This window comes from Patiria miniata, unplaced genomic scaffold (assembly GCF_015706575.1).
Source record: "Patiria miniata isolate m_02_andy unplaced genomic scaffold, ASM1570657v1 HiC_scaffold_6, whole genome shotgun sequence".
NCBI classification, from domain to species: domain Eukaryota; kingdom Metazoa; phylum Echinodermata; class Asteroidea; order Valvatida; family Asterinidae; genus Patiria; species Patiria miniata.
The window spans coordinates 20,336,932-20,352,238 of NW_024037073.1; the positions used below are offsets into that span (position 1 = coordinate 20,336,932).

Below are 15,307 nucleotides of genomic sequence, written 5' to 3' on the forward strand. Positions count from 1 at the left end.
TGTGGCCCAGGTTCGATTCCTGCCAGGGCCATTTTTTTTTATGTGGATTGGGTTTTCAGTCCCTACCTCATTCCATGGGTTTTCCTTAGAATATTCTTCTGGAGTTTTCCTCCATCTAAAACTTTAATTTCTTCACATTGTCATCTCTTTACTGGGCCCCATGGGAGACCAGTGGATCCCACTGAATGGGCTACCCAGTTAAAATAAGAATTAAAGAAATAAGAATTAAATAAAGTGGAATGCAAAAACCCAGTACCACTGCAAAAACCTGACTATCCAGACCCTTCTGCAAGAACGAACTATCCACAGTAGGACAATTTTTATATCAAAGAGTTTGGATTTATGTAAACCATCCATTAGCGGAATACGAGAGCAGCTAGTACCAGCAAATTTCATAAACGTGGGCACAAATTGGAAAACCAGTACTGGTATTCAAACGTGACAATACAAATCAATTGAACCTAACTCCCTACTTAGTTTTACAAAGTAGAAGACCATGTCCATCAAAATCCATAAGCTCACTCTGCTTAACATAATGCTTCAGGACCAAATCCGTTGAAATCCACCACTGGTGCTGGTGGATTTTGTTGGACTGTGTACACATGGCTTATCTGACAAAATCCCCCAAAATGGCGGGATGGACTTTTATGGAGTTGGTACAGTTAGGGCTTAAGTTCTTAACACCATGGACTAAACTTTCTCTGGAAACCCTTGTGAGATCGGAAGTTGAAATGTTGGTGTGTTTACGAAACAATGCCCCACTAGACAAGGAGCATCATTTGTCTGACACACCTGTGGATTTTGCTCTTGGAGACATCTGAATTGTGGTACTGTTATCAACATATGCAGCACCTAATACAAACACCTCCAACTTTCCCAATATTAAGACTACCATTCAGAGATTTCATAAATCACAGTTCCAATCTTTCACCTTTAAAAAAAGGTAAAATGTTAGGTTGGGCATACATAGATTTCACACAAAGAGTGTACCAAGATCATAGCCAGAAGCGGGATTCGAACCCACTAACTGTACGAAACAGAACCCGTGCTCTACCAATCCATCCCAATGTTTGCAGTCTGCCAATAAAACACCAGTTTTTCTTTTGGGTCGACCCAGCAATATGTAGTGACAGTCTGCAAGCTAAATATAAAATATCACATTGTACATTCACAGCAAAATCTCATATCGTTAATACACTTTTCATTTGTTTTTCTACTGTAAGTGCATTCATAATACAATGTGACAGTTCAAAATTGATTGAATTTCATCCTCTGCGGAAACACTGAGATTGCATGTTCAAATCCTGCTTATTTGCATGTTCTTTGTTATCTCTCTCACTCTCTCACAAAAACACAAAGATTTCTCTGTTTGAAAACTGAAGAAAAATTCAATTGTGACTTACCTGGATGTACTTGAAGTGGACGTCAGCGTCCTGACTGAAGTTAACGATGGAGCCCAGGAAGTAGAACAGACCTTCGTAGCTCTTGAAGGACTCGAAGATGTCAATCAGGGAGTTGGTGGAGAGCTGCTCGTGGTACTTGGTGGCCACCTGCACGCAGATCTGCAGGTTCTGGCGGATGTTGGCCGACAGCATGCCCTTGAGACATTCCAGGGAGTCCTCCACGGACAGGGAGCCAAAGTAGTTGACCAGCCACTGTGTGCGACCAAGGCAGAGGGTCCAAGTCAGTATTCACATTAACGTTAACCTTCATACAACCCAGATTTTTGCAATATGTGCAAAAATCTTAAGTCGTACCTCAATTTTGTTATTTTTTTTAATTCCCCAAGAAAAGGACATTTTCACACAAATTGTCCAAAATTAACTCACCTCAGGGTTCAACATGTGAGTGTTGACCACTGCCCTCTTGATGTCATACAGGTCTGTGTAGTGCTCAAGAGCCTGTAAGAAAATTGTTGAGGGAAAATAATAAGGTTTTTATCATCTTTCTTCTGCAAGACCTTACAATCACGTTAGTCACTGACAAGCCAGCAAGCAAAATTATGAAACATTTTCCAAATCTAGCGAGTTATTTCAGGAAATTAACAGGTTAAGAAAACCTCAATTGTTTCTATTTTTTAACAAGATCAATTGAGCCAACTAACAACACTTAAGCAAATGATGACCCCAAAAAAGAATTAGCTTGAAGACAATTCTAAAGATTTTAAAATACTGTAAAGCAATTAAAATCTACAAATATTCCTGAACTCTTTTCTATTCCAAGCCAAATTTCACGGAGCTGCCAACCTAAGAACTGCACTAAGCACGGAAAACATTTTCTTCATACAAACAACAGGTTAGCAGCTCAAATGCCAACAGGGCCCAATTTCACGGCGCTGATAAGCACAAAAATTTGCTTAGCACAAAAAAGTCTGGCTTAGTAAATGCAGGTTACCAGCCAAAACTCCATGTGATTTTCATGCTGAGCAAACAACAGCTGAATACCAATCACGAGCAATATACATCACATGGAAATTTGGTTAGTAGTCCTGTTTTTGCTAAAGAAGACTTTTCATACTAAGCAGTTTTTGTGTGCTTAGCAGCTCCATGAAATTGGCCCCTGGTGTTCTACTGAATTTATGTTCAGCAGATAAATTTATTAAGCACCATTTCCTGCTTAGCAGCTCAAAAAAAGTTTTGGCCTTGAGTCCAATTTCATGAGAAACTGCTGAGAAGTGAAAATAACTCCGCAACGTTAAAAACTAAGCAAACCAAAATCCCGCTTCTGCTATGCAAAATATTTGTGCTTGCCAGGAAAAAATATCACTCACCCTCTGAAGCAGACCAGCCTTTTCACACAGGGAGGCGATGTGGGCCCGGTCGTAGTGGGTGAACATCTGGTTGCCCAGGATGGCGTCAGCCACCTGAGGGGCAGACATGAGGTTCATCTCCAGCAGGCGGGTCTGCAGGTGTCCCTCCGAGGGACGGTTGTTCTTGAGGGCATCCAGGAGGAAGGAGGTGCACTGCTGCACCATGTTCTGCTCCATGAAGACGTCCACGATCTGCAGGAGGGAGAAACAAGTTAACAGTTACATTGGTAATCCAATGGCTGCAGGTTTCGGAGAAATAGGTTACTAATTACATCGACAGTTTAAACTAAAAAGGTTATGCAGGAATATACTTTGCGCGAATGAAAATTCTAGCCACATCAATTGACAAATATTCTTCTAAATTTACCTTCTCATGACAAAAGGGTGGGGATAGATTTGTTATCTACCCTTTCGGCCATCTTATGATTTTAATCAGATTTTACTAAAAACTTATGCCAAGTACATTCGCAAAGTTTCAAGCCAACTGGGCCAAGAATTGTGTTATCACTGCTTTCTTTATGCACAGTCAATGAAAAGGTAACACATTAAATGACAGTATTAGAAAAATTGACATTTGGTGAGAATGAAATGTCCCCATTTATAAAACGGAAGTCAAAACGAGAGCAAGACAGTTGAAAACCTCATTAAGCCCTGCAATGAATAGAAACGTGATGGCAGTGATGCTGTATATACAAATCTATGAAGGTGGATTCTACCGTCAAAAGGCTCAGAAATATTAACAGATGTCTAAAAACCAGCTATGCCAGCCTTGTTTCTGATTTTTTTGGTATGCATATTGCCACCCAAGAAAGTTTCTCTCAAAAAGAATCTGAAAATGTGGTCGATTTCAGATGATTGAAAGTACAAGAACATTTACTTAAGTGTCTTGAGTCACGAGGGATAGGAAGTGTACGCAAATACCAAAACGTTGGCCAAGTAAGGATTTTCAGAAACATGAATACAAGTATAAGGGACAGTCAGTAAGGGCAATCAAAGACAGTGAGCAGGGGGAGGGGATGTTGCTTACCTGGTTGATGTCTGCCAGTGGTTCCTCATCCTGTACCAGCATCTGAGCGAAGCCTGACCCTTGCTCCGGGTTGATGCGCATCACGTTACGCAGCAGGAAGATGTAGTCTGGGGTGTAGCCCACCTTCTTGGCGTACAGGACAATCTTGCTGAACTGGCCCGTCTCGGCAAAGCACTGGATCACCTGGGAAACAAAAAACGTTCAAGCATATATGATTAGAAACATTTCAGAAGAGACTTAACAAAGCTTGGTTTTGAGTTTCTTTGTGAATACACTTAGGGACCCTGTCTTATGGTATCTGTAAGGCTATTCCAGAATTTGATGCCGCGTTGTAATTGTCGATTTTTATGCAAAGTTGTTTAATTATGGATTTGAGATGAACTTCTCGTTGAATATGAGTGTACATCAGCAGAAAATGAATGTATGAACGGATACAGGTAGGCATCAGGCCATTCATAAGTTGATACATAAATTTTCCCAGATTTATATTGTGGATATCTTCCAATTCTAATAGCTTTTAGTGAATAAAGGAGCTGCGTGGTCAAGATAACCAGCTTTTGAAATAATAGGAACAATTCTCTTTTGCAAGAGGACCATTTTACTACTTTGTGAAACTGAACAGCCCCAAACTATCGCTGAGTAGTTAAAATAAGGAAGTATAAACGAGTTATACAATGTTAATAAAGTATCAGTTGGAATAAAATACTTTAATCGATTAATAATTCCAATGTTTCTTGAAAGTTTGGTAGCTACATAATTTCTATGATTTGTCCATTTTAAATGAATATCAATATGAACTCCTAAGAAATTAGTATTTGATACTTTATCAATGACAGTGCCACTGAGGATCTAGGTTTTCCAGTACTAACTTGGTCACGGTCTCGGACTATCCGGTCTCGACGACAACACTGATTATTACAGATAAAGCTAGTGGTGGGGTCATGGGTGCATTCAAGCATGTGTGCTGACTCTAGCTGTTAAATATCTCTTTTATAATTTCAGCTGTAAGCCAGCCAAATACACAGGTTAAAGTGAGCTTACCGGTAGTTCAAGCGTTTTGGTCTTACCTTGTTTGGCACATTAGCTCTCAGGTAGACAGACAAGGCCAGGGTGGGGTCATGGGCCTTCACTAGATCGCCTAGCTCTTCACTACACTCAAGCTGTTGAAGATACGACAAAAGTTGTTAAGTTAACACTAACCGTCCTGAATCCTTCAAAATCCTCTTTGCCAAAGTGGAGGAATTTGGCGGATTGAGGTTACATGACAAAAAATGCGTTACTGCTTTCGTAGGATGCACATTGTCAAGGTCTTGGGCCAGACCTTGTGTTATTTTTGCTCAGCCATGCATAAATATAGGCCTGGATTATGCTTGAAATCCTCCGTACTGCTCCAGGATGTCACTGGCCAAGCCTCAACATATTGACAGTCACTGCCGCAGGATTTTGCAGGATTCAGGCAGTGGTCACCCCTCCATGGACCATATTCAAGAAAAAATGGAGGAATTTGCAGGATTGAGGCTATATATATGCTATTTTTTTATGAGGCCAATTGGAGGATTTTGCAGAATTGAGGCTACATCCTAGCAAAAAGGCCCAGGGACTTGCTTCAACTTTATGCGTTTTGTGTTTTAAAAAACGATTTACTCAGGAAATCGGCCTTGTGATGTACAACTGTCCAAGACCACTCAATCAAATGTACCTGCCCATCCTTCAACACCAAGTTTCCCCTGTCGCACCTCAGGTTAACACCCCCCCCCCCCCTCCCCATTCCCTCCTCAACTCCTTTATCCTCCCACCATACCTTATCCTCCTTGAGCCACTTCTCCAGCAGCTGCTTGCGTCCCTGCTGCAGCACGGGCCGGCACAGCTCCAGCGACTCGTACTTGTTGAGCTGCCCTTGGTCCAGCAGGATACCAAAGTACTGCAGTAGAGGGCTGGTGGCACCGGGCTGGGCGGGGACCTGCTGGAAGCGTTGAATGGTCTGGGGCGTCCGCAGGATGCCCTAGATTGAGAAGAGAAGAAAGGAAGAGATGAAAATGCAAATACACTCATCCTTTTTGAGGTCTGCACTCTATGGAAGGAAGGAATGGTGAACACTTCCGAGTCTGTGTAATAGGTCTCGTTCAAATGACGTCATTTCTAATAGACCATCCAAGTACATGAGCATTTTGAGAGACAACTTGCATAACGTGCATCGGCTGCGTCATATTTCGAACAGATTTCGAGCAACAAGCGCACGTGTTTGTAACATTTTTGACCCACTGCGCAATGTGTGCTTGATTGCGTAAAATACGGAGTTGCAGTTCTCCTGCAGAGATGGCCATCATTGAGCGAGCCCTATATTCTAACTTCTTTGTAAATATTGTTGGGTTTCTTTGCAGCTCCTCATTCCTATGTGGTTTGAGAACTTTTTCTCTTTGACCACTTGCACAGAACCCCCTCGCTGGTGACAGTTTTGCTGTTTAAATTCAGTGACAACGAAAGAACATTTGAATGCACTCATGCGTATATTGGGGAAACAAATACCTGTCTCCAACGAGGGCGCTCTATGCAATGGGTCTACTTGGGGGGGGGGGGATAAAACTGCTCATAGCATCAATTGCTTTCACCTGAAATTAATGTATCAAATTACAAATCTAAAATGTAGTTAACAACTAATAATATAACATTCTAATCTAACCAACACAACGAAGGGAAGATCAAAATAACATAAGAGATAATACTAAATAGTGAACCATAAACCCTAATCTTCCCGAACCCTCCAAAATTCTCTTTGCAAAAATGGAGGATTTGAAGGATTGAGGTTATATGGCAAAAATGTGTGGCAAATTTTGGAGGATGCACTGTGTCAAGGTCTTGGGCCAGACCTTGTGTTGTTTATGATCAGCCGTGTGTAAATTTAAGCCTAGATTATACTTGAAATCCTCCGCACTGCTCCAGGATGTCACTGGCTCTGCCTCAACATATTGACAGTGATTGCTGGAGGATTTTGCAGGATTGAGGCGGTGGTTACCCGTCCAAGTACCACATTAAAAAACAAAGGAGGATTTCGCAGGATTGAAACTGTATGCAATTTTTGCACGGAGGCAGTTGGAGGATTTTGCAGGATTGAGGTTGCATCCTTCCAAAAATACCTAGGGAGTTGGGGTTAACATTCAATAAAACATGATTTTTCACAAGTTGTTTTGTCCAAACTGTTTATGTCAGAAGAAAAGATATATGAATTCAAATGATATGCACAGCAATGTCTGGACAGTGGAAATGAGGGACTACCAACAAGATGACTGTTCTTCTTCATTTAGAATATTTGCAGGGGGGGGGGAATTACATCACTAACATGCAGACTGGCTGATCAATCTTTAAATACAAGTCATTTGTGTGTGTTTCCTGTGGCAGTGTTCCGATTGTCAGGGTACTGATTTTTTTCCCCCAAAAAGAGAACTCCCCAGAGACTTCTGCACATCTGCCCCTCGCAATGATCACTATATATACAGTGATGCACTGTGTGCCAACTGTGTTGCCATGGCTACAGACGAGCAACACCTGGACTGATGTTCCCTTTGGAACGGTGCCAGGACAGCAGCGCAGCAGACAGGCCAGGAATAATGTTGAATAAAATCACGATGCCAACTTGGTTTGCAGTTGATTGTGTGCAGACAATCATGTGACAAGTGACAATATATTGACTGGTTTCAGTTCGGTAGGTAGGCAGTTCCACCGTGTCGGACGTACATTTTGGTTAATTCACCAGTGTGCATAATTATAGTTCAGTTTTAAATTCTGATAAAAAAGATAAGATAGTTACTACAATGATTTAAAAAAAAATACTCATCCAACTTTTTTGCTGGAGTAGAAATTGGCTCAAAACACCATGGTGTCGGACGCACTCAGAGAAATTGTTTTTTTTGTGTACCCATTAATTCTTTTTTCAGTTAAAATAACAGCTAAATTCTTGAACATTGTTATAATTAAAGCACATTTAAATAATATACACAGAATAAGCTTCAAAATGATATACCTGTTTGATTTGTGGCATTTGGACCATTTTAAAATTCTGGCATTGAGGTTTACAATGCTGTGTAATTGTCCGTATCGCAAGTTCTGCAAGTTAAAGTTAAAGAGTAACCCTAACCTTCCCAATTCTTCCAAAATCCCTTAGCATAATGGAGGGTTTCAAAGGATTGAGGGCCTTTTGAAAATCAAAGCACTGGCGGATTTTGCAGGATTGAGGGCACAACAGGGTTTTGCCTCTGGAGGATAATGGAGAATCCAGGTTAGCACGCCCCAACTGAGGCTGGATGAAATTGGAGGATCGAGTCTCTGGCTGGTTTTGCCTCCCAAAAAAAGATTTTGGAGGATTTTTGGGCATGCATCCAGCATATACCACTGTTTATTGTGACTGATCTTCAAGTACTGACCACATGTGTTATGTGTATCAGTCTGTAAGGTGCAACAGAAATTTGCTCATCCTTCTATCCACTCTTTTAAACAAGCCCACTTGAATGATTTGAAGGGTGTTTGACTAGTTTTTCATTGTTTTCACTGACATATGGCCAGCGGACCAGGGTTACATGTAAACCCTTGTATCTTTTTATCGTGAAAGCAGAGGTGGGGTGTCCTTGACAAGGCCCGTACCTTGGGTGCATTGGCAGCCACCTTGGCCGACTCGGCATAGTTGCCCTGGGCAAACAGCGTGTTGAACTTGCGCACGAAGAGCTCCTCAGCGCCAGACAGGTTGTTACGCACGGCGATGCGCAGAGCCAGGTCCGGGTTCTGCAGGGTGTTGGTGATGTAGGTGACGATGTTCTCTTCATCAACACTGACTGACAGCACCTGAAGAACAGAATGAAATAGTAGAATAGTTTTTTCCTGCAAAGGCTTCTGCAAAACTATCTCAATATGATATCAATCACTTGGTGCTATCCAAGCTTCTTAAAAGGCTTATAACCAAAATGGCTTAATATCTTTTTATTAAACCACAAATATCAGAATATCTTTTATCAATTATATAAGTATCTTAAAATATCTAAAATATCTTAATATCTTCTCTTTTTTGGCCTCTGAAGATCTCAAGATCTAAACGTCAGGCCGTCTTAATTTTTTAAGATTTGTATATTTCAGGTAAATCCAGTCAGAAAGCAGTTTGAAGCAGTCTTATTAATTTTCAAAACATCTTAACTACTTTTGAAAAGATGCATTCCCAGTGTTAGGTCTCCCCCAACTCTCCTTTTCTGGCCGTTAAAGGAGTACTTGTGCATGGAGCCCATAGTGCCTTCAGCATCAACATTGGTGGATATGTGCAATTTATAAGCAAGCACATTATTATTAAATTCTAAACTACAAAAACGATCTTTTTTCCATCACTCCAGTTTTTGTGTCAGTTTCACTTCCTGGTATCAATGACCTCTGCTATCTGGGAGAGGAAAATGGATACATTCAGAGAGTGATTTCTTATTTAGAGTACGATACTTCCCTTTTAGCGAGTAAAATTAACTGGGGGAAAAACCACGGCATGCACAATTAAAGTGAAAGAAAGCTGCAATATTTCATACAAAGTATGTTCAACGACTGGAATATAAAAAATTCTGAAATACACTGAAATTATGTGCCGAGCTCACATTTTTCTAAGCTTAGTTCAAAAATTATATCCAAAAAAAATAGTCTTCTTGAGTTTTTTTTAATGACCTTGCAAAAGACTCTCACTGCTTTAACAAATCAGATACAATCAGAGATGTTATCAAAGTTCACAAGATTAACAAATTTGGCCATTAGGGCATTCTGTCTAAATTCAAGACTAACAGCACCACCTGTGCGCTGAATGGTAAGAATGCACATTTATTGTATTTTAGAGAAAAAAATCAATCAGGTTTCTATAAAGTCACAGCTGTTTATTGGTGTACCTTGCAGTTTGTACACGTGCAATGTTAGCAGGCCTATTGAAACCAGGGGCCAATTTCATGGCGCTGCTAAGCACAAAAATTTGCTTAGCACAAAAAAAGTCTGGTTTATAAAAGTAGGTTATCAGCCAAAACTCCATGTGATTTTGCTAAGCAAACAACAGCTGAATACTGATCACGAGCAATATACATCACGTGGAGTTTTGGCTGGTTACCTGCTTTTATAAGCCAGACTATTTTTGTGCTAAGCAAATTTTTGTGCTAAGCAGCGCCGTGAAATTGGGCCCAGGGCCCAATTTCATGGCGCTGCTAAGCACACAATTTTCTGCTAACAGAGCCTCCGTCTATTTCATGGAGACCATATGCAGTAAGCACAGCAAAAGGAAGGCTTCCTTCAATGGAATAAGTTGCTTCACTTAGTGACGTAACAATAGAAATCTCCATGCACGCGCAACCGTTAGCACACACACACCGCGAAATAGTGCTTAAGGTTAGCAAATTGTTCTGCTATAGATGCTAAGCACAACTTTTCTGCTAACTGTTAAGCAACGCCGTGAAATTGGGCCCAGCACATTTTATGTTATAAGCTGTTCGGAATCTTGTTACAATGTACAGCGTAAATAGACCTACATCTTATTATTTTGATATTTTGATAACGGATATTTTAATAATTGGCATCTTACCTGGCCCTTGCGGTTGACACCGATGATGCCCGAGCTGGCCTCGTGGGGTGCAGTCACAAAGATGGTCTCAGCGCTGATGCGGTTCATGTAGATACAGGTACCACTCTCCAGGTCATACAGGTGGATGTAGCCGTACTTGGTGATCAGGTAGATGGTGTCATGTTTAGGGCTCACCTGAATGTGTAAAAGGAGTTTCCTTGCGTTCAAACTCTAGTAAAACCAGTTCAAATCCAGCCTGGTGCACATTTTGGTTTGAATTTGTCTGCCAATTTTTCAATTTTTTTTAATTTTTATACATAGCTAAAATTATGATATTATTTACAAAATATTCTTAAAATTCTTAGAAAATCTTCTTTAGGCCAAAAAAAAGTCTCCGGTTTCTGGTATGGAGCTTGCCCAAAAGTGGTGCGGCGACGCTGCTTTTTTTTTTTACCGTTTTTTTCTTCAAATGTCGGCTGATGACTGCAAACGGTGCCCGACTAAACTTAGTGCATATATATGGGAGCCCAGAGAGGCCACATAAAGCTTATACTCGATCGTAACCCCATCTAAAAACACGTTAAAATTGTGCGGCAGCAGGATTCCAGTCAAACCAGTGTGTTTGGCGGTTTTGAGACATCATCTTTCATTGAAAAAAACCTTTTTCATTTTGCCGACGCGCATGGCTACGGCGACGCGCGCGCATTCCATAATCCGGAGACTTTTTTTTTTTGGCCTTACCTGCATTGCAACTGGGAAATCATTTTGAGCTTCCGGAGGGAAGAACACGTCCACGGCCTTCTTGGAAAAGGGTTGGTTACCGCTGGGAGGGCTACCGGCCTCAATGACGTGAAGCTAGAAAAAGACACACAAGACACAAATTTATGTCATATTAACCCTCCTATGCAAACATTCTGTGCCAAGTTGTCGTGTCAGTCAAAATCAATCTCAAGTGACTTTTTTTCAACAGCTCCTAGCCCACATAAAGCAGGATTGACTGGCTGTGACTTTTTATGTAACTTGATATAGCTATGCTTTGACTGTAGGGAATTGATGACAGCAGTGCCTACCAGTTGCCTTTTTTGTCTGTTAACTGGATTTGACTAGTCAGAGTGCTGGCTTGAAATATGATCTGACTGTTCATGACTAGCCTGTGTAAAAGGCATGGTAGGGGAAGTGGATGGAATTTTTGACTGTCTGTGACTGTTCAAACAGTAGGAGGGTAGCCCCAAATGGACTGATGTAACTTTACTGTTCTCACTAAGAACACACTAGGTTTCAGAGACCCCTACACCTGTCCTTTCAGAACCTTATTATTTCTAAGATGGGTAGCCCCAAATGGACTGATGTAACTTTACTGTTCTCACTGGGAACGCGCTAGGTTTCAGAGACCCCTACACCTGTCCTTTCAGAACCTTATTATTATTTCTAAGATTTGAAGTTCAAGGTTTAAACAAATTAGGAGTGACAACAAGCAAAAGATCAAATGTTGCAGTCGTTCTGAACTATCCCATTTTGGAATTTCCAGCTGAAGTCTTTTACCTTGCCTCCGGCTGCTCCACGGACAGCGAAGGAGAAGATGGTAGATGCTTCCGGGTTGCCCTCTTGCTTGAAGATGGAGAAGCAGGCAGCGTGTCCCTCGATGGGCTGACTGACTTTACGCTCTACGGAGTACAGCTGCATGGCTCCCACTACACGGTTTTGCTGTGGTGGAAAAATTGAACTAGATGAGTCTTTACGAACATTGTGTTAATGATCTCTCTCTCTCTCTCTCAGCTGTGTAATTCTTGATAAAGACAGTGGCTCAATCTGGACAGTACTTAACAGGAACTCTCAAAGTCTGTTTTTAGTAGATGGTTTACGCCACCATTAACTTTCTGAATTCCTTTAAAATCCACAAAGTGTTTGAGAAGATCATGATAGATTGAGGAAGGTTGAGCTCAACCACTACATGTATTTCTTTACATGGGGATTGATGCACCTTGAAAGTTTAGGTAAAGAATGTGCCACTGTTTCCATGAAGGATTTGGGAGCGATATTTGCTACGATGACAGGCCATGAACAACGGCCAAGTTCAAGTTCAAAACACGGTGTGTACAAAACCAATTGGAACCACTGACGTGTATACACGTCCACCGCCAGAGACTCGGAGAAAGTCAGACGATTTAACCCGTTACCCGCCCCTGCGGATATACATTGACAGATCGTGTTTACATGTCCTCCAGCATGAACTAGTTAATAAACAGGGAAGCTTGAACTTTGCAAATGATTCCTTGGATGATATTTATCACAGTGACTCCATTAGTTAGTCTTAATTACGGAAACGAACCCCATCAAACTGGTAAAACTCATCTCTACGCACGGAATGGGGACATTTAACTAGAGGAATAAATGCAGTCATGTATGTAGTCAAAGTCTGTCAAAATGTTATCATCGAGGTGCTTCAACAAGTCTTTTTGTACACATTTTCAGAGACAATCATTGCAGAGATAGGAATGTTAAGTTTGCATCATTTCTTTAACAGGTCCATTTTTTTCACGGGTGATTCGCATGTGCTGTTTTGTTTTGTTCAACTACACAGACTTTTCATCCGCAAACCCCATCTCACCTGGGCCGAGATGCCGATGAGCAGCAGCCACTGCATCTTGGCGTCGGTCCGGTAGTTGATGATCTGACATCCGGCCAGGTTGGAGTGGCGGTCAAACACCTTGACCGGCTGGGACTCCCCTTCCATGCTCCAGTGGAAGACGGCGTTGTCCGTGACCATGCCGATGGTGTTGAGGTTGATCCACTTCCAGAAGTGCACCTCCTCGGTCAGGTTGTGGGCCTTCATCTTGCTCTTCATCTCAATGTTGAAGATCTGCAGAGTACGGCCGGCTGGAGAGAGGAGGTAAACAAAAGACAATTTAGAAACAACAAATTCTTTAAATCTACAATCCTGGCTAAATCTCGCTGGGCCCCCAACCCCCACTCAATGTTGTCTCTCATTGCGTGGTGTGTGCTCCATCAGCTGGAGAGAACAACATTGACCGGGGGAGCGGGGGAGTGGGTGACCGGGGGAGCGGGGGAGTGGGTGACCGTGGCAGGCTCAGGAAGTGTCCCAACCATTTTGGCCGGGATTGTAGCCCTGCTGAAGCTAACAAGGTGCAAGAGGTGTAGAAGTCTGTGGGACCTTGTTGCATGGAGCAGTCCACAAGAGCAGCACAATTGCCAATTTTGAGAAAACCGGAGCTACTTCCATTGAACAAATGTCAGAATTAGATCCCGTGGCGGTTTGGCTTCTGGACCTTGGGATGTTGACATATTGTGAAACTGAGCAGCCTTCTGACATCAAAAACTGTTGTATGTTGTTGTGTTCAGCAGAGTTTCTATCAAAGATACTGCGGGGTGAAGTCAAAACCCTGAACCTGCTGAATCCCCTATTTTCAACACTGGGCATTTTTTTTTCAATGTAGGGTTTTTCCCTTGCCTGGTGTATTTTATAAACAATGTATACTCAGTGTTTTCCTGAGAAATTGTAAGACAAAAAATCACCGACTACTTGAGTGTTTCTCAAACCCACGACGTCTTGCACGTCATACCATCGACCACTGAGCTTGCTGGGGTCGGCTGGCCGGTTCAAATCTGATATAGCAGCGGTTCAAATCTGATATAGCAGCGAGTCCCACAACCAAACTATTCATCAGATAGAATCTGCATCGGGTGATGCAAAATCAATGTTGATTTTTGCCCTTCACCAACGTATTGGTCCAAATGATTATGAGACAAAAATTTTAAAATTCACAAAATACCCGAGTAGTTCTTGAATTTTTAAATTTTGTCGGAGAAACTCAAAACCCTACATTGAGTTTATCATCCCGATGCAAATTCTTATGAATAGTTTGTTGATTGTGTATGTATGCGTTTTGGCAGTTGGATTCTGCTGTATTCAGCTTAAGTCATGTACATAATTCTGTTCAACCATTTATGTCAGGTGTCTGCAAGTGCATGGGTAGCACTGCAACCACATCGGGCCTATAATATTACAGACGGCATCAAAGCTTTGCCCGCAATTGACCCGGTCTTGGTACCCACATGAGATGTCATGGAATACTGTCATTCTCAAACATAAAGGGCAATTCCACGGTAACGGAAGGACGTTTTCACTCATTAAACAAAATTTCAAATGTGTGTATCACAGACACTGTTAATAGTTACAGCAAACAAATGTCACAATTTTATTGCTATAATGCTACCTTCAATTTCCACTCTTTTGGTGGGCATGAATACCTCTCGTTTATGAATTATGAATATTAATGAGGTCAGTAACGGAAGGACGGTAAAACGGACAAGGGTTTTCCAACTTACTCGCGTTTTGCGTAAACTCTGTGAATTTTATGGGGCAATTATATTTTAAAGGTAGGAAATGGAATCCCTGAAGCTTTATCTATACTATACCACCTTTCATTTGACTTTAAGTGTTTCGGTAATATAATTACAACGTTTTAAGTGAATTATAATTTGGTAACGGAAGGACGGTAACGGAAGGACAAAAGGTTTACTCAATTATAGCATGAACAAAATGTGAATTTACACTAATTATACAAGTGAAACAAATTGCTGAAATGTGTAACTGAATGTGAAATCAACAATATGCAGACCTGGCATAAATAATTATTCCCAAAAAACTATTGAGATAAAGATAGAAGCCTGCTAATTATTGATAACAAAAGAAAAATGAAAACAACCAAAAACACGTCATTCACGAACACAAGACAACTACAGAAATGAACTTCAAATCCATCACCTCAATCCTTAAAAGTTTAAATACACAGTATTTGAGCACTTGAGCATATTGGTTACATGTTCACCAAAAACTTTTAATAATACCGGTAGGTTCAGTGGTTTACCTAAAGGGGGGGGGGGGGCAGCC

General features: G+C 41.3%; 1 protein-coding gene across 1 annotated transcript in view; it reads right to left on the bottom strand.

The window, feature by feature from the left end:
• The window catches only part of LOC119742568 (clathrin heavy chain 1), a 53,504-nt gene that overhangs the window by 22,758 nt on the left and 15,439 nt on the right, over window positions 1–15,307 (bottom strand). The window contains exons 3-13 of the mRNA XM_038218650.1: window positions 13,004–13,272; window positions 11,938–12,099; window positions 11,137–11,250; window positions 10,417–10,590; window positions 8,472–8,669; window positions 5,638–5,838; window positions 4,904–4,996; window positions 3,837–4,019; window positions 2,771–3,001; window positions 1,830–1,901; window positions 1,404–1,655 (exon numbers count right to left, since the gene is read on the bottom strand). Of these exons, the coding sequence (XP_038074578.1) occupies window positions 1,404–1,655; window positions 1,830–1,901; window positions 2,771–3,001; window positions 3,837–4,019; window positions 4,904–4,996; window positions 5,638–5,838; window positions 8,472–8,669; window positions 10,417–10,590; window positions 11,137–11,250; window positions 11,938–12,099; window positions 13,004–13,272 (1,949 nt within the window). The remainder of the gene's footprint in view (window positions 1–1,403; window positions 1,656–1,829; window positions 1,902–2,770; window positions 3,002–3,836; window positions 4,020–4,903; window positions 4,997–5,637; window positions 5,839–8,471; window positions 8,670–10,416; window positions 10,591–11,136; window positions 11,251–11,937; window positions 12,100–13,003; window positions 13,273–15,307) is intronic.